The 17,501-nt window shown below is 50.0% G+C and overlaps 1 protein-coding gene across 5 annotated transcripts in view; it reads left to right on the forward strand.

Moving 5' to 3' along the window:
• Positions 1 to 17,501, forward strand: part of ADA2 (adenosine deaminase 2) — a 49,408-nt gene that overhangs the window by 15,361 nt on the left and 16,546 nt on the right. For 3 of the 5 annotated variants that reach the window (XM_074004565.1, XM_005568054.5, XM_005568055.5), the window contains exons 3-4: positions 569 to 788; positions 5,132 to 5,342. In XM_074004565.1, the coding sequence (XP_073860666.1) occupies positions 569 to 788; positions 5,132 to 5,342 (431 nt within the window). Of the gene's footprint in view, positions 1 to 568; positions 789 to 2,163; positions 2,250 to 4,873; positions 5,052 to 5,131; positions 5,343 to 17,501 lie in introns of those variants that run through there. The other 2 variants (XM_074004566.1, XM_045364065.3) reach the window with 2 other exon arrangements.

Here is a 17,501-nt window from a genome sequence, read left to right on the forward strand (position 1 = left end):
TGGCAAAGCCCGCAGGCCAGAAGCTGTACAGACACGGGCTCAGCCCAGGGGATGAAACACCAGTGGGAGAGGAGTTGAGGGGCAGGATGAGAGGATGGAGGACAAGTGTGTGAACAGGACTGCGGCCCTGGGGCTCATCCCAGTGTATCCCGTCATGAAGTGTTGGGTGGCCTCATTGAAAGGCTTGGGCTCCCAATGGAGAACTAGAAGCCAGTGGAGCCCCGAGTTGAACCTCAGTTCTGTGGTTCCAAACCTGATGCCCTCTCACTCTCCTCTGCTGCCCCTCTTGGACAAGATCACCCCTGGCTCCTGCTTAGTGAGACATGGAAGCCCCATCCTTACTAGAGCCTTAGTTCTGAGAAACATGTCTGGACAGAAATCCTTCTGCTCGCACGTCTTCTTGTGATCCACACTGTCCCCAAGCCCCAGAGTCCTGGGATGGGACTTCACCCCTTTGTCCCCAAGCCCCAGAGTCCTGGGATGGGACTTCACCCCTTTGTCCCCAAGCCCCGGAGCCCTGACATGGGACTTCACCCCTTTGTCTCCACCATTCTTCTTCCCTCTCCAGGGGCTGCCTTGCACCTCCATGACACTGGCATCGTGACTATGGACTGGCTGGTGAGGAATGTCACCTACAGGCCTCACTGCCACATCTGTTTCACCTCGAAGGGGATCATGCAGTTTAGATTTGCTCACCCAACTCCCCGTACATCAGAAAAATGTTCCAAGTGGATCCTGCTGGAGGATTATCGGAAGCGGGTGCAGAACGTCACTGAGTTTGACGACAGGTGAGTATTAGTTCAGCAAGCACATGTCCCAGGTCTGTCATGGGGTGGCAGTGGGTAGGTGTCTCCCTTGGTACAAACCTATAGATAAAAATCTGGCTTTAAAAAAGCATGAGGCAAGGCTGAGCATGGTGGCTCACATCTGTAATCCCAGCACCTTGTGAGGCCAAGGCGAGTGGATCACTTGAGCCCAGGAGTTGCCAGTCTGGGCAACATGGTGAAACCCCATCTCTACCAAAAATACAAAAAATTAGCCGGGCGTGGTGCTGTGCCTGTGGTCCTAGTTACTTGGGAGGCTGGGGCAGGAGGATCACTTGAACCCAGGAGGTTGAGGCCGCAGTGAACTGAGATGGAGCCACTGCACTCCAGCCTGAGTGACAAAATAAAACCCTATCTCAAAAAGAAAAAAAGAAAGAAAAAACCATGAGCACCTTTTTCTTTTAACCTTACCGGATACTCTGCCCCACAAAAGCATTCAACACCTTTTCTATCCATAGTAGTTTTCTGGTGCATTTAAAATCTACAAAAAGCATTATCAGCAACACTATTTTTGTTTGTTGTTATTATTATTATTGTTTGTTTGTTTGTTTTTTTGAGATGGTCTCGCTCTGTCACCCAGGCTGGAGTGCAGTGATGCGATCTCCACTCACTGCAAGCTCCGCCTCCCAGGTTCACGCCATTCTCCTGCCTCAGCCTCCCGAGTAGCTGGGACTACAGGTACCCACCACCGCGCCCGGCTAATTTTTGTATTTTTAGTAGAGACGGGGTTTCACCGTGTTAGCCAGGATGGTCTTGATCTCCTGACCTTGTGATCTGCCCATCTTGGCCTCCCAAAGTGCTGGGATTACAGGCGTGAGCCACCACGCCCAGCCATTATTATTATTATTTGAGACATGGTTTTGCTCTATCACCCAGGCTGGAGTGCAGTAGCACAATCTTGGCTCACGGCAGCCTCTGTCTGCTGGGTTCAAGCGATTTTCCTGCCTCAGCCTTCTGAGTAGCTGGGGTTACAGACATGTGCCACCACGCCTTTGTATTTTTAGTAGAAACAGGGTTTCACCATGTTGGCCAGGCTGGTCTTGAACTCCTGACCTCAGGTGATCTGTGCATCTCGGCCTCCGAAAGTGCTGGGATTACAGGCGTGAGTGACCGCGCCTCGCCAGCAACACTGTTGCTGTAGCAAATGAGATTTGTCTGATGCTCAATAAAACCAGAGAGAATAAAAGTTCCTAGCTCTGAAGTGATGACAATCTAGCTGGAAGATAAATCTTCTTGAAAACCTGTTGGAGCAACTTCCTAACAGACTTGTATAGTATTATTATTATTATTATTATTATTATTATTACTATTTAAGACAGGGTCTCATTCTACCATCTAGGCTGGAGTGCAGTGGCACAATCTCGGCTCACTGCAGACTCAACCTCCCAGGCTGAAGCAATCCTCCTGTGTGTCAGCACGCTAGAGGTACGCACCATCACGCCCAGCTAATTTTTGTATTTTTTGTAGAGATGGGGTGTTGCCATGTTGCCCAGGCTGGTCTTGAACTCTGGGGCTCAAGCCATCCTGTCGCCTTGGCCTCCCAAAGTGCTAGGACTACAGGCACGAGCCGTTGTGCCTGGCCTTGTATAGTAATATTATAAGTGACAATTAGTTTGGTCACACAGATGTCTAGAGAGTGCTCCCCTGAGGTTATTTCCCTTTATGAAATGAGAAACATGAAGCTCAGCAAGGTTAACTAGCTTATGCAAGGACACACAGCTGGTAAATGGCCAATCTGGGATACACACCTGGATGCTGATTGGAGTTATTTCCATTCCACTCCCTTCATTAACCTGCTTGAGCTGCCATAACAGAACACCCCAGGCTGGGGGGCTTAAACAACAGGAATTGATTGTCTCAAGCTGGGCACACTGGGTCATGCCTGTAATCCTAGCACTTCGGGAGGCTGAGGTGGGAGGATCACTTGTACCCAGGGGTTCAAGACCAGCCTGGTGGCCAGGTGCGATGGCTCACGCTTGTAATCCTAACACTTTGGGAGACCGAGGTGGGTGGTTCAGGAGTTCAAAACCAGCCTGGCCAACATGGTGAAACCCTGTCTCTACTAAAAATACAAAAAAAAAATTAGCCATGGGTGCCGGCAGGCACCTGTAATCCCAGCTACTTGGGAGGCCGAGGCAGGAGGATCACTTGAACCTGGGAGGTGGAGGTTGCAGCGAGCCAAGATTGTGCCACTGCACTCCAGCCTGGGTGACAGAGCAAGACAAGAAAGGAAGGAAGGAAGGAAAGAAGGAAGGAAGGAAGGAAGACAGACAGACCAGTCTGGGCAACACAGTGAGACCCTCATCTCAACAAAAAATAAAAAATCCACCAGATGTGGTGGTGCACACCTATAGTCTCAGCTACCCCATAAGGCTGACATAAGAGGATTGCTTGAGCCTGGGAGATTGAGGCTGCTTGAGCCTGGGAGATTGAGGCTGCAGTGAGCTGTGATTGTGACACTGTACTCCAGCCTGCACTCCAGCCTGAGACCCTGTTTCCAAAAAAAAAAAAAAAAAAAAAAAAAAAAGGAATTGATTTTCTCATGGTTCTGGAGGCTGGAAGTCCAACATCAAGGTGCCAGGGCAGGGTGGGTTCCTCCTGAGACCTCTCTCCTTGGCGTGCAGAAGGCTGCCTCTGGCTGTGTCCTCACATGGCCTTTCCTCTGTGTGTGCACTCCTGCTGTCTCTTCTTCTTCTTTTTTACCTTGAGATGAGTCTCACTGTGTCGTCCAGGCTGGAGTGCAGTGGTGCGATCTCAGCTCACTGCAACCTCCATTTCCAGGGTTCAAGCGATTCTCTTGCCTCCCTAGTAACTGGGATTACAGGCACGAACCACCACGCCTGGCTAATTTTTGTATTTTAGTAGAGACGGGTTTTCACTATGTTGGCCAGGCTGATCTCGAACTCCTGACCTGAAATGATCCACCCATCTCGGCCTCCCAAAGTGCTGGGATTACAGGCGTGAGCCACCGCGCCTGGCCTCCTCTTCTTACAAGGACACCCGTCCTATTAGAGTTGGAGCCCCATCCTTACAACCTCATTTAATCTTTTTTTTTTTTTTTTTTTTTGAGACAGAGTCTCACTCTGTTGCCCAGGCACCATCTCGGCTCACTGTAAGCTCTGCCTCCCGGGTTCTGGTCATTCTCCTGCCTCAGCCTCCTGAGTAGCTGGGACTACAGGCGCATGCCACCACGCCCAGCTAATTTTTTGTGTTTTCAGTAGAGACAGGGTTTCACCGTGTTAGCCAGGATGGTCTCGATCTCCTGACCTCGTGATCCGCCCGTCTCGGCCTCCCAAAGTGCTGGGATTACAGGCATGAGCCACTGTGCCCGGCCCACGCCTGGCTAATTTTTTGTATTTTTAGTAGAGACGGAGTTTCACCATGTTCGCCAGGCTAGTCTTGAACTCTTAACCTCAAATGACCCATCCGCCTCAGCCTCCCAAAGTGCTGGGATTACAGGCGAGAGCCACCAAGCCCGGACATAACCTCATTTAATCTTAATCATCTCTTTAAAATTCTCTTCTCCAAATGAGGGCTAGGGCTTCAACATTTTAATTTGGGGACTTGGGGATACAATTTAGTCCATAACATCCCCCAAAAAGAGTTTGGTCTATTTTCCTGTCAGTGGGTATAGGAAAAAAAAAAAGAGAGAAAGAGAGCTTTTTGGTCTAGAAAGTACAGTGGGATCAGATTGGCCAAGCATACAGAGGGAGGACAGGAGCCAGGAGAGCCTAGCTGGAGAGCTCTCCTCTCGAGCAGTCTCCTGGGGCTGGGGTTAGGGTTTAAGCAGGCAGTGGGCTGCCTGGCCACAGGACCCACGCTTATATGGGAGAGCCTGGAAATACTCCCCTTTGCCCCTTCCTTTTTTTTTTTTTTTTTTTTTGAGACGGAGTCTTGCTCTGTAGCCCAGGCTGGAGTGCAGTGGCCGGATCTCAGCTCACTGCAAGCTCCGCCTCCCGGGTTTACGCCATTCTCCTGCCTCAGCCTCCCGAGTAGCTGGGACTACAGGCGCCCACCACCGCGCCCGGCTAATTTTTTGTATTTTTTAGTAGAGACGGGGTTTCACCGTGTTAGCCAGGATGGTCTCGATCTCCTGACCTCGTGATCCGCCCATCTCGGCCTCCCAAAGTGCTGGGATTACAGGCTTGAGCCACCGCGCCCGGCCTGCCCCTTCCTTATCTCCACTCTAGGGTGCATCCTGGTGTGCTGCTAGCCGGCATATGCAAGGTGGGTAGCAGTCCTATGGGTGCCTGGGGGCAGTGCCCTGGATCATGCCTCCACCACTCCCCACTTTGTGTCTTGGACAGCTTGCTGAGGAATTTCACTCTGGTGACCCAGCACCCGGAGGTGATTTACACAAACCAAAATGCTGTCTGGTCGAAATTTCAAACCATCTTCTTCACCATCTCTGGTCTCATCCGTTATGCACCAGTGTTCAGAGACTATGTCTTCCGGAGCATGCAGGAGTTCTACGAGGACAACGTGCTCTACATGGAGATCAGAGCCAGGCTGCTGCCGGTGAGCCCAGCTCTCCTCTCCGCTCCTCCCACCTCCTTTGCTCTGGCCTGACTCAGATCTTAGCTGGTAGAAGACTGAATGCTCATGAATTGACCACCCAGGTCTCTGGTGCAAGGGGTCATGTGCCTTTCCAGGGGCCACCATGAGCAAGGAGACCTGAAATGGACTGGGCAGCCTCCAGTAACACCGGGAACACATCCCGCGTTGCCCTCTGCCCCCTGTTTCTCATGGTTCCCCATTCTCCCCTCTGCCGTGATACCCAGGGCCTTGTGACACGAGCTGAGAAGGAGGAGAACTGGGATAGAGCCATCTTAGGGGCCAAAAGAAGGGGTTTCAAAAATAAAGGGAGCCACATGGCAGGGTGAGGGCAAGAAACATGCAGATGGATAATCACCCATGAGATTTGAAAATTACAAGGTCACCTTTGAGCAGTCTCAGTAATATGCTGAGAAGAGAAACCCCATTTCTGGGAGTAGAAAAATGAAATACATGGCTGGGCGTGGTGGCTCACACCTGTAATCTAGCACTTTGGGAGGCTGAGGTGGGCAGATCACAAGGTTAGGAGTTTGAGACCAGCCTGGCCAACATGGTGAAACCCCATCTCTACTAAAAATACAAAAAATTAGCTGGGTGTGGTAGCAGGAACCTGTAGTCCCAGGTGCTCAGGAGGCTGAGGCAGGAGAATCGCTTGAACCTGGGAAGCAGAGGTTGCAGTGAGCCAAAATCGCGCCACTGCACTCCAGCCTGGGTAACAGAGTGAGACTCTGTCTCAAAAAAAAAAAAAAAAAAAAGAAAAGAAAAAAAAATGAAATACAGGTGATGAATTGGAGCCAGGTTTGGCTGATTAAAGGCTCTGACAGTGATTTGAGAGAAAGAACATTGAGATAACTGGAAGGAACCACAGGGGCCACAGGTTTCTTTTTAGGATGGAGAGACTTGTTTTGCACACAGAAGGAAGTGTGGAGAGGTTAAAAAGAGAGGGGAGGCCAGGCGCACTGGCTCACGCCTGTAATCCCAGCACTTTGGGAGGCTAAGGCTGGTGGATCACTTGAGGCCAGGAGTTTGAAACCAGCCTGGCCGACATGGTGAAATTCCATCTCTACTAAAAATACAAAAATTAACTGGTGGCTGGGCAAGGTGGCTCACACCTGTAATCTCAGCACTTTGGGAGGCTGAGGCAGGTGGATCACGAGGTCAAGAGATCGAGACCATCCTGGCCAACATGGTGAAACCTTGTCTCTACTAAAAATACAAAAATTAGCTGGGCGTGGTGGCGTGTGCCTGTAGTTCTAGCTACTTGGGAGGCTGAGGCAGAAGAATCACTTGAACCTGGGAGGTGGAGGTTGCAGTGAGCAGAGATCACGCCATTGCACTCCAGCCTGGTCGACAGATTGAGACTCTGCCTCAAAAAAAAAAAAAAAAAAAAAATTAGCTGGCATGGTGGTGTGCGCCTGTAATACCAGCTACTCGGGAGACTGAGGCGGGAGAATCACCTGAACAGGGGAGGAGCTTGCAGTGAGCAGAGATCCTGCCATTGCTCTTCAGCCTGGATGACAGAGCGAGACACCGTCTCAAAAAAAAAAAAGAGAAAAGAAATGGAAAAATATTTTTATTTTAAGGAAGGAAGTTCGGAGAGAGTGAAATGGAAAGGAGTAGAAAGAGTCCAAAAGAAAGGAGCATCATCAAAAAATATCTGATTTTTGGGTCTTGCATTTTGGCCAGAAGCAAACGATAACTGAGGTTAGGTACTCTGAGATGGACTGACCCCAGGTTCCATGTTGGTGGGGAGGGATGTTTCGAGGACAGCAGTCCTAGGTGCTCAAATACTGCTAGAGATTTATTTCAGTGAGTTTACTGGAGAGAACTTTCCTGAGGATGTTTTTGCTGGGCTGAGGGAGATGGGGTTTTGTGGGAGTGGGCAGGATCCCTGGGTGTTCTATGTGGTGAGCTTATAAGGGTTTGAACTGGTTAAAGGTTTTCGGTGGCTTGGAGAAAGTGACCTTTGGTGGAGTCTTCTCCACATTGTATCCAAGATAGTCTGCTCGTTCGTTTACATATTGATCGAGTACATGAATGCCTTTGGGACTGGCTGTTAAGCTTGTGGAAAGATCCACTCAGTGGCAGTATTTTAGTTTTGTTAGCATATTCTGTAGTCATTTATAGGCTCCAAAGTTTATCGTTTGTAGACCCAGACGTGATAGGGCACCGCAGGATCAACACACACTGAACAAATTCATAAGGGATAGATGTGTAAACAAGAAAGTCAGAATGCTGTTATCATTCGGACCAGACACTTATGCTTCATCAGGAAATTCTCCTCTTTTCTTTTCTTTCTTCCTCTATTTTTTTGACAGAGTTTCTCTCTGTTGCCCAGACTGGAGTGCAGTGGCATGATCTTGGCTCACTGCAACCTCCACTTCCCAGGTTCAAGCGATTCTCATGCCTCAGCCTCCCGTGTAGCTGGGACTACAGGTGTGCACCACCATGCCTGGATAATTTTTTTTTTTTTTTGAGACAGAGTCTCGCTCTGTTGCCCAGGCTGGAGTGCAGTGGTGTGGTCTCAGCTCACTGCAAGCTCCTCCTCCCAGGTTCACCCCATTCACCTGCCTCAGCCTCCTGTGTAGCTGGGACTACAGGTGCCCGCTACCACGCCTGGCTAATTTTTTTTGTATTTTTAGTAGAGACAGGGTTTTACTGTGTTAGTCAGGATGGTATCGATCTCCTGACCTTGTGATCCGCCCACCTCGGCCTCCCAAAGTGCTGGGATTACAGGCGTGAGCCACTGTGCCCAGCCTTTATGCCTGGCTAATTGTTTGTATTTTTATTTATTTATTTATTTTTTATTTTTTTTTTTTGAGACGGAGTCTCGCTCTGTCGCCCAGGCTGGAGTGCAGTGGCGCGATCTCGGCTCACTGCAAGCTCCGCCTCCCGGGTTCACGCCATTCTCCTGCCTCAGCCTCCCGAGTAGCTGGGACTACAGGCGCCCGCCACCGCGCCCGGCTAATTTTTTGTATTTTTAGTAGAGACGGGGTTTCACCGTGGTCTCGATCTCCTGACCTTGTGATCCGCCCGCCTCGGCCTCCCAAAGTGCTGGGATTACAGGCGTGAGCCACCGCGCCCGGCCTTGTATTTTTAATAGACGGGGTTTCACCATGTTGGCCAGGTTGGTCTTGAGCTCCTGACCTCAGCTGATCCACTTGTTATTCCAGTTATTCCAGTTTGTGTGTCTCAACTCTCCCTTTGCTTGGCATCCTGGACTGACCCACCTTTTTCCTTAGATTTTTTTTTTTTTTTTTTTTTTGAGGTAGAGTTTTGCTCTTGTTGCCCAGGCTGGAGTGCAATGGCACCATCTTGGCTCACTGCAACTTCTGGCTCCTGGGTTCAAGGGATTCTCCTGCCTCAGCCTCTGGAGTAGCTGGGATTACAGGCATGCGCCACCATGCGCAGCTAATTTTTGTATTGTTAGTAGAGATGGGGTTTTACCATGTTGGCCAGGCTGGTCCTGCACACCTGACCTCAGGCGATCCACCCACCTCGGCCTCCCAAAAATGACAGGCGTGAGCCACCATTCCTGGCCTTTTCCTTAGGTATGTTAATACCCTTGGTGAGTTTAGCGGCAGGGCTCGATCCTGGAGAGAGTCTGATCTCTTGTGTGGTCTGCATGTCTCCACTAGGATCTGTTGCCTGTTTTCTATTTTAACTGAGTGCAGTTATATTTCCATTTCTGAGTTCTTTAGAAGTGGGAGGGGAACATTACCTTTCCCTCTCAGCGGAGCTTTCATCAGTTTTGTGGACAGAGCAGACAGATAAGACACAGTACACAAATCATCCTTTTAAAAGAAAAGAGAGGATCTCATCTTTTATTGAGAAAAGAACTTCTGAAAAGGGAGGCGCTGGCAAAAATTGATGACCTAACTTTGCTCCTGGCCTAGGTAGGCTGAAAGAAACTGCACTTCCCAGAGCAGGCGATTCTTGTGTTTGTTTGTTTGTTTGTTTTTGAGAGGGATTCTCTGTTGCCCAGGCTGGAGTGAAGTGACGTGATCTTAGCTCACTGTAACCTCTGCCTCCCAGGTTCAAGTGATTCTCCTGCCTCAGCCTCCCGAGTAGCTGGGATTACAGGTGTACACCACCACACCCAGCTAATTTTTCTATTTTTAGTAGAGATGGGATTTCACCATGTTGGCCAGGCTGGTTTCGAACTCCCGACCTCAAGGGATCCACCCGCCTTGGCCTCCCAAAGTGCTGGGATTACAGGCGTGAGCCACTGTGCCTGGCTAATTTCTATTTGGAAGCCTCTCTCCAGGGCTGGACTCCAGTCCACCGAGGCTCACCCTTCTTTCCTGAGCAGTTTCAGCCCTGCCCAGTTGGCAGGTCAGCAGCCCCTTCCTTCGTGCTTTCTGGGACCATGGCTTTCCAGTTCCCTCCTTCCTTTGTTCCCTATAATGTTTCTTTTCGGTAGCCTGAATGCATTGCTTTGTGTTATTTATGCCATAATGTATAAGCCTTGATTTTCCAGCTAAATTGTGACTTCAGACCAACCCAGATCTTACATAGCCTGGTATCCCAGTAGGCCCCAGTAGTGGTCATCAGGCATGTGGATGGGGGTTCTCAAATATTGGGGTGCATATGAAGAATTTGGAGGTGCCGTTTAAAATCAGGTATTGGCCGCCGGGCGTGGTGGCTCATGCCTGTAATCCCAGCACTTTGGGAGGCCGAGGCGGGTGGATCACCTGAGGTCAGGAGTTCGAGACCAGCCTGACCAACATGGAGAAACCCTGTCTCTACTAAAAAAATACAAAATTAGCCGGGCATGGTGGTGCATGCCTGTAATCCCAGCTACTTGGGAGGCTGAGGCAGGAGAATCGCTTGAGCTGAGGAAGCGGAGGTTGCTGTGAGCTGAGATCGTGCCATTGCACTCCAGCCTGGGCAACAAGAGTGAAACTCCGTCTCAAAAAAATAAATAAATAAATAAAATCAGGTATTGGATGCTGACCTCCCAGGTTCGAATTCTGTGCTGTCTGGTAGGGTCAGAAAGCTGTAAAAATAACTAGCACCCCTCTCCCAGCCCCCTTCCTATGGATTCTAATGCAGTTGGCCTGACCCAGACCACACTTTGAGGATTCCTGCTTCACCTTGACTTTTTTTTTTTTTTTTTTGAGACGCAGTCTCACTTGGTCGCCCAGGCTGGAGTGCAGTGGCTCTATCTCAGCTCACTGCAAGCTCCGCCTCCCAGGTTCACGCCATTCTCCTGCCTCAGCCTCCAAGTAGCTGGGACTACAGGCGCCCACCACCACACCAATACAAATAAAATTTTTTGTATTTTTAGTAGAGACGGGGTTTCACCATGTTAGCCAGGATGGTCTCGATCTCCTGACCTCGTGATCTGCCCGCCTTGGCTTCCCAAAGTGCTGGGATTACAGGCATGAGCCACCGCGCTCCGGCGACATTTTTTTTTTTTTTTTGCGACAGAGTTTCACTCTTGTTGTCCAGGCTGGAGTGCAATGGCGTGATCTCGGCTCACTGCAACCTCTGCCTCCTGGGTTCAAACAATTCTCCTGCGTCAGCCTTCCGAGTAGCTGGGATTACAGGCATGCACCACCATGCCTGGCTAATCTTGTATTTTTAGTAGAGACAGGGTTTCTCCATGTTGGTCAGGCTAGTCTCGAACTCCCGACCTCAGATGATCTGCCTGCCTCAGCCTCCCAAAGTGCTGGGATTACAGGCGTGAGCCACCACGCCTGGAGAAATGGGGTTTTACCATATTGCCCAGGCTGGTCTGAACTCCTGAGCTCAGGAAATACACCCAGGTCGGCCTCCCAAAGTGCTCGGATTACAGATGTGAGCCATGCCCAGCTATTAATTCATCTTATTGATGTCGAAACTAAAGCTTGGAAAGGTCAAAGAGCTTGATGAAGGTCACACAAGTAGTAAGGGGTGACTGGACCCAGACCAGGGCTCCTAAATTCGTCGCTTTCCTCACCACGCTGGGCTCTCTGAGCATCTTAATAGCCACGCCCGCCTCAAATGGAGATCCCAGAGGGCATCTGGCTTCAATTTTCCTTTTTGCGGAGGGGAGATGGATTCCCTGGAATGGAACTGGGCCCTGGTAGGGGAGAACTTCCTGTTGGGCAAATCCTGACAACTGTCTTGGTGTGGGAGTACATAGGGAACCCCGACCCTTGCAGAACCCTGGGATCTTCCGTGGGTGGAGGGGAAGAGGATAGAGGAGGGGAGGGAGGAGACGCTGAGCAGAGACTTTCATCTGGAGCCTGGTGGGGAGGCATGTGGGAGAAGTTGCTGAGCGGTTGGATCGGAGGGAGGAAGAGAAGGGCCAGAGCACTGGCTTCCTGTTCCATCTTCCCCCTTGTTCTGCAGGTGGCCATTTTCTCCTTCCAGAGCCCGAGGTGGAGAGACTTGGGGGCCTGTCCAGCTCCAGTCCTCTGTCCTCACTCTGCCCGCCTCTGTCCGTCCCCCAGCCAGCCTTTGGAGAAGGTGCAGGGCTGCTAGGATTTGGGATTCTGGTGGAGGGGGAGGGGGAGGGGGAGGGGGAGGGGATGTGACCATTTGTTCGGGTCTGGCCCTGGAACAAAGGCTTTTGCCACGGAGAGTCTAGGTCTTAATGCCCCCCATTAGCCAGAGTGGGGGCCCATCAACACATTAACAACTAAAAACAGTCTTCACTGGAATCCTTTTGCTGAGCCGCCTCGCCTCCGCCTGCCTGGTGGCAGGCTAATTCCGGCGGGGGCTGCTGTGGACGGACTATCCTGGCCGCTGAGCCTCCCATTGTGTTCCTAATACTCAGTAACAAAGGCTGCTCTCCGGTAGCAACAGTCGCTAGGCGGGTCTTATCTCCTGGGCTCTGGCCCCTTCCCCCACGGCAGAGTCTGAGGCCCAGACTGGGTCCCCTGAGTCTTTAGCATGGGGCTCTTCCAAGACCCCAGAGGGTTATCCGCAGGGGATGGCCCTGCTGGCGCTTGTGGAGGGGAGAGCTTATGGGAGACACGTCGGTGGCAGAGAACCTGTGACAGTCATTCCCAGACGTTTTCTAAGACGTTGTCATTCATATAATAAGCATTTCTAGTGCTCCCCGTACCCGTGCTCCCCAGCCCCCATGCGTTTGCCTGGATTCTTAGCAGACCCTTCATTCAAAATTCCATTTGGTTCCTTGCTGAATGAAGCGTCCCCTGTGTCATGTTGCTGGTGTCGCTTTACGAGAACACGCACCCTCTTAACTGCTCCCTTTTTGACAGGACTCGTCTGACTCTGCTGTCATTGTGCTATTTACTTGCCTGTCACATTGGAACAGTGGCAGATCTTCACCCCAGCCCTGCAACCACCTGGGAGGTTACAAACACCAAGCTTCTACCCCACAGATTCTGATTTGGTTGCTCTGGGGTGGGACACAGGCATTTTTCCTCTCCTTGAGTGATGCCAATGTGCAGCCGAGGCTGAGATGTCACTCTAGTGACTGTCACCTTTCTACAGGAGGGGGCAGGGGCCTCCTGATGACAGGAGACACCTCAGGGCAAGCAAAATTCTGAAATGTGGCCGGCCTCCAGCCCCACTAATTATGCAGGGGGGCTGAGTTTCTCAAAAAAAATTTTTTTTTGAGACGGAGTTTCGCTCTTGTTGCCTAGACTGGAGTGCAGTGGCACAATCTCGGCTCACCACAAGCCCCACCTCCCGGGTTCAAGCGATTCTCCTGCCTCTGTCTCCCAAGTAGCTGGGCATACAGGCATGTGCCACCACACCCAGCTAATTTTGTATTTTTAGTAGAGACGGGGCTTCTCCATGTTGGTCCGGCTGGTCTCGAACTCATGAGCTCAGGTGAACCGCCCGCCTCAGCCTTCCAAAGTGCTGGGATTACAGGCATGAGCCACTGTGCTTAGCTTTATCAAACTTTTAAAGCCTCAAAATCCTTATCTGTAAAATGAGACCTACCTCACAGTGTAGTTTTGAGGGTTAAATGAGATTATGGCATAAAGCCCCCTGCATATGCCTGGCATACAGTAGAAGCTCAACACTTCTTAAGTGAATGATAATCTGGTAGTGAAAGTTGAGTAAAACTGCTAGTACTGGCCAAGTGCAGTGGCTCATGCCTGTAGTCCCAGCACTTTGGGAGATGGTGGCAGGTGAATCCCTTGAGCTCAGGAGTTCAAGACCAGCCTAGGCAACATGGCAAAACCCTTGTCTCTACAAAACAAGACAAAACAAAGTAATTAGCCGGGTATGGTGGTATGCACCTGTGGTCCCAGCTACTCAGGAGGCTGAGGTGGGAGGATAACCTGAGACTGGGAGTTCAAGGCTGTTCAAGATCATGCCACTGCACTGCCGCTTGGGCGGCAGAGTGAGACCCTGTCCCCCCCCGCAAAAAAAAAGAAAAAAAGAAATTCTGAGTCCTCGTTTATGTTCTGATAGAAACCAGTTGTATGAGGCTGGGTGCGGTGGCTTACACCTGTAATCCCAGCATTTTGGGAGGCTGAGGTGAGCGGATCATGAGGTCAAGAGATCAAGACCATCCTGGATAACACGGTGAAACCCTGTCTCTACTAAAAATACAAAAAATTAGCCAGGCGTGATATCAGGCACCTGTAGTCCCAGTTACTCAGGAGGTTGAGGCAGGAGAATGGCGTGAACCCGGGAGGCGGAGCTTGCAGTGAGCCGAGATGGTGCCACTGCACTCCAGCCTGGGTGACAGAGTGAGACTCCGTCTCAAAAAAAAAAAAAAAAAAACAGAAAAAAACAACCAGTTGCATGACCTTTACAGCACTCTGCTCCCAAATTTCCCTATGGTTCCTCCCAGCTTCAAAATTTTACATGTCTATGATATCATAGACAGTAAAATTTTATATTGCTTTATGTAAATCACATGTATTTTAAATAACTTCCTTAAAAATGTATAGTTATTTATTAAACTATAGTTAATAATTAAGATAATCTAAAGTGAGTTCAGTGTATAGCAACTTTTTATATCACTTAGTCTTAGATGAATGGCTAGCACCAAGTTACTTGTACTTACAAATTGTTAGATTCTTAGACATTAATTCAATGTTCCTGAGGCAACTGCAGGTTTTGAGTTGTTTTTCTAGATCTGGTGATAGATTTGTAATAATAACATTATTATTAGTGGTTATCATTTCTGAATGTATTACAAATATTAATTCATTTGATCCTTGCAATAATCTTCTGAGGGATGACTGATTTGGGACAGACTGTGTCTCCACTGGGAGCCTGAATCTGGAAGGCTGACCAGAACCCCCAAGCCAGCTGAGCCCTCACTAGGGAGCTTGACTTCCTTAGGAGTGTCTGCCCACACTAGCTGTGAGGCCCTGAGGAGCTGCAGGTCTCCCTCACCCTGAGAGGGCCTCCCTCTCTTTGAATTGGAGTGCTGTTGATGATCAGATCCCATCCTGCACCCTTCCTTCATGGGCAGCCTCAGTGGTGGTTTACAGGGCACCAGGAGACTAGGAAGGTGCTCTGAATGGGCTTTGGTGTTGGCAGTCCTGGGAGCCAGATCCTGTTCTCCAGGTGTTCCATGCTATGACATCAGCAGTGTGGGTGCGACCTTGGAAGGCAAAGCTCCCGGCTTCTCCAGTGATAAGCACAGGACTCTGAGATTGAGGGTGTTGAACCACCGCCCTCTGCTCTGGTTGCATCACTTGTGTATCTCTGCATACTTGATTAATCTGCCAGAGATCTTCTCTTTTTTGTTTGTTTGGATTTTTTTGAGACAGAGTCTCACTCTGTTGTCCAGGCTGGAGTGCAGTGGTGCGATGTCAGCTCAATGCAACCTCTGCCTCCCGGGTTCAAGTGATTCTCCTGCCTCAGCCTCCTGAGTAGTAGGGATTACAGGTGCCCACCTCCACGCCCGGCTAATTTTTGTTTGTTTATTTATTTATTTATTTATTTTTGAGACAGAGTGTCGCTCTGTTGCACAGGCTGGAGTGCAGTGGTGTGATCTCGGCTCACTGCAAGCTCTGCCTCCTGGGTTCATGCCATTCTCCTGCCTCAACCTCCTGAGTAGCCGGGACTACAGGTGCCTGCCACCATGCCCCGCTAATTTTATTGTATTTTTATTAGAGACGGGGTTTCATCGTGTTAGCCAGGATGGTCTCCATCTCTTGACCTCGTGATCCACCTGCCTTGGCCTCCCAAAGTGCTGGGATTACAGGCGTGAGCCATCGCGCTTGGCCCAATTTTTGTATTTTTAGTAGAGACAGGATTTCGCCGTGTTGGCCAGGCTGGTCTTGAACTCCTGACCTCAGGTGATTCACCTGCCTCGGCCTGCTAAAGTGCTGAGATTACAGGCGTGAGCCACTGTGCCAGGCCTCAAAGATCCTCTTTTAAGCAGAGTTGTCATTTGTTAATTTTTTTTTTTTTTTTTTTTTTGAGACAGAGTCTTGCACTATTGCCCAGGCTGGAGTGCAGTGACACAATCTTGGCTCACTGCTCTCCGCCTCCTGGGTTCACACCATTCTCCTGCCTCAGCCTCCCGAGTAGCTGGGACTACAGGCGCCTGCCACTACACCTGGCTAATTTTTTGTATTTTTAGTAGAGATGGGGTTTCACCGTGTTATCCAGGATGGTCTCGATCTCCTGACCTCGTGATCCGCCCGCCTCGGCCTCCCAAAGTGCTGGGATGACAGGCGTGAGCCACCGCACCCGGCTCGTTAATATTTTTTAAAGTTGGCCGGGCGCGGTGGATCAAGCCTGTAATCCCCGCACTTTGGGAGGCCGAGACGGGTGGATCACGAGGTCAGGAAATGGAGACCATCCTGGCTAATATGGTGAAACCCCGTCTCTACTAAAAAATACAAAAAGCTAGCCGGGCGAGGTGGCGGGCACCTGTAGTCCCAGCTACTCCGGAGGCTGAGGCAGGAGAATGGCGTAAACCCAGGAGTCAGAGCTTGCAGTGAGCTGAGATCCGGCCACCGTACTCCAGCCTGGGCAACAGAGCGAGAATCTGTCTCAAAAAAAAAAAAAAAAAAATTTTTTTTAAAAGTTTATTTCTTTTGTCTCCCTTCTATTCTGGTAGCATGGCTCCACCCACCACTCCTCCAACATCTATTTGCCCTTGCTGCCTGGTCCTTAGTACTTTTAAAACTCCTTGTGGACAGCACTCTCCTTGAATTCATATTTATTTATGGAGCTCCTGCTCTGGTGCCGTAGGAGAGGAGGTGAGGAGAGTGGAACTGTAAGGATTCTACCCTGGAGGGGCCTCCAGTCTAGGTGGGGTGTGGGCAGGAGGCTCAGTAATGACAGGGTGGTCAAGGCCAGGACAGAACCCTGTTCTTCCCTGCTGTGAACCAGCCAGAGGAGTCCAAGACAACTGCAGGTAACAATGCTGGGTTGGGTTTATACAATGGTTCTCCAACTTTCTGGTCCCAGAACCTCTTTATATTTTAAAAAAGTTTTGATAATTTCGAGCACCTTTTATTTATGTGGATTATGTCTATTGATCTATCCTGTATTCGCTGTTAAAATTAAGAAATTTTTTTTTTTTTTTGAGATGGAGTTTTGCTTTTGTCGCCCAGGCTGGAGTACAATGGCACGAGATCTTGGCTCCCTGCAACCTCCACCTCCTGGGTTCAAGTGATTCTCCTGCATCAGCCTCCCAAGTAGCTGGGATTACAGCAAGTTTTTGTATTTTTAGTAGAGGGGGGTTTCACCATGTTGGCCAGGCTGGTCTTGAATTCTTGACCTCAAGTGATCCACTTGCCTTGGCCCCCCAACATACTGGGATGACAGGTGTAAGCCACCGTGCCCGGCCAAAATTAAGAAATTTTCTAGCCGGGCGCAGTGGCTCACATCTGTCATCCCAGCACTTTGGGAGGCCAAGGCAAGCAGATCATGAGGTCAGGAGTTCAAGACCAGCCTGACCAACATGGTGAAACCCCGTCTCTATCAAAAATACCAAAAAATAGCCAAGTGTGGTGGCATGTGCCTGTAATCCCAGCTACTCAGGAGTCTGAGGCAGGAGACTTACTTGAATCCAGGAGGCGGAGGTCACAGTGAGCCAAGATCGCTCCGCTGCACTCCAGCCTGGGCGACAGAGCAAGACTCTGTCTCAAAAAAAAAAAAAAAAAAAAAAAATTCTAAATACAAGCACATAATCCATTATTGGCATTACCGGTCACAATGATATCACACATGATGCAA

This window comes from Macaca fascicularis, chromosome 10 (genome assembly GCF_037993035.2).
Source record: "Macaca fascicularis isolate 582-1 chromosome 10, T2T-MFA8v1.1".
NCBI lineage: Eukaryota > Metazoa > Chordata > Mammalia > Primates > Cercopithecidae > Macaca > Macaca fascicularis.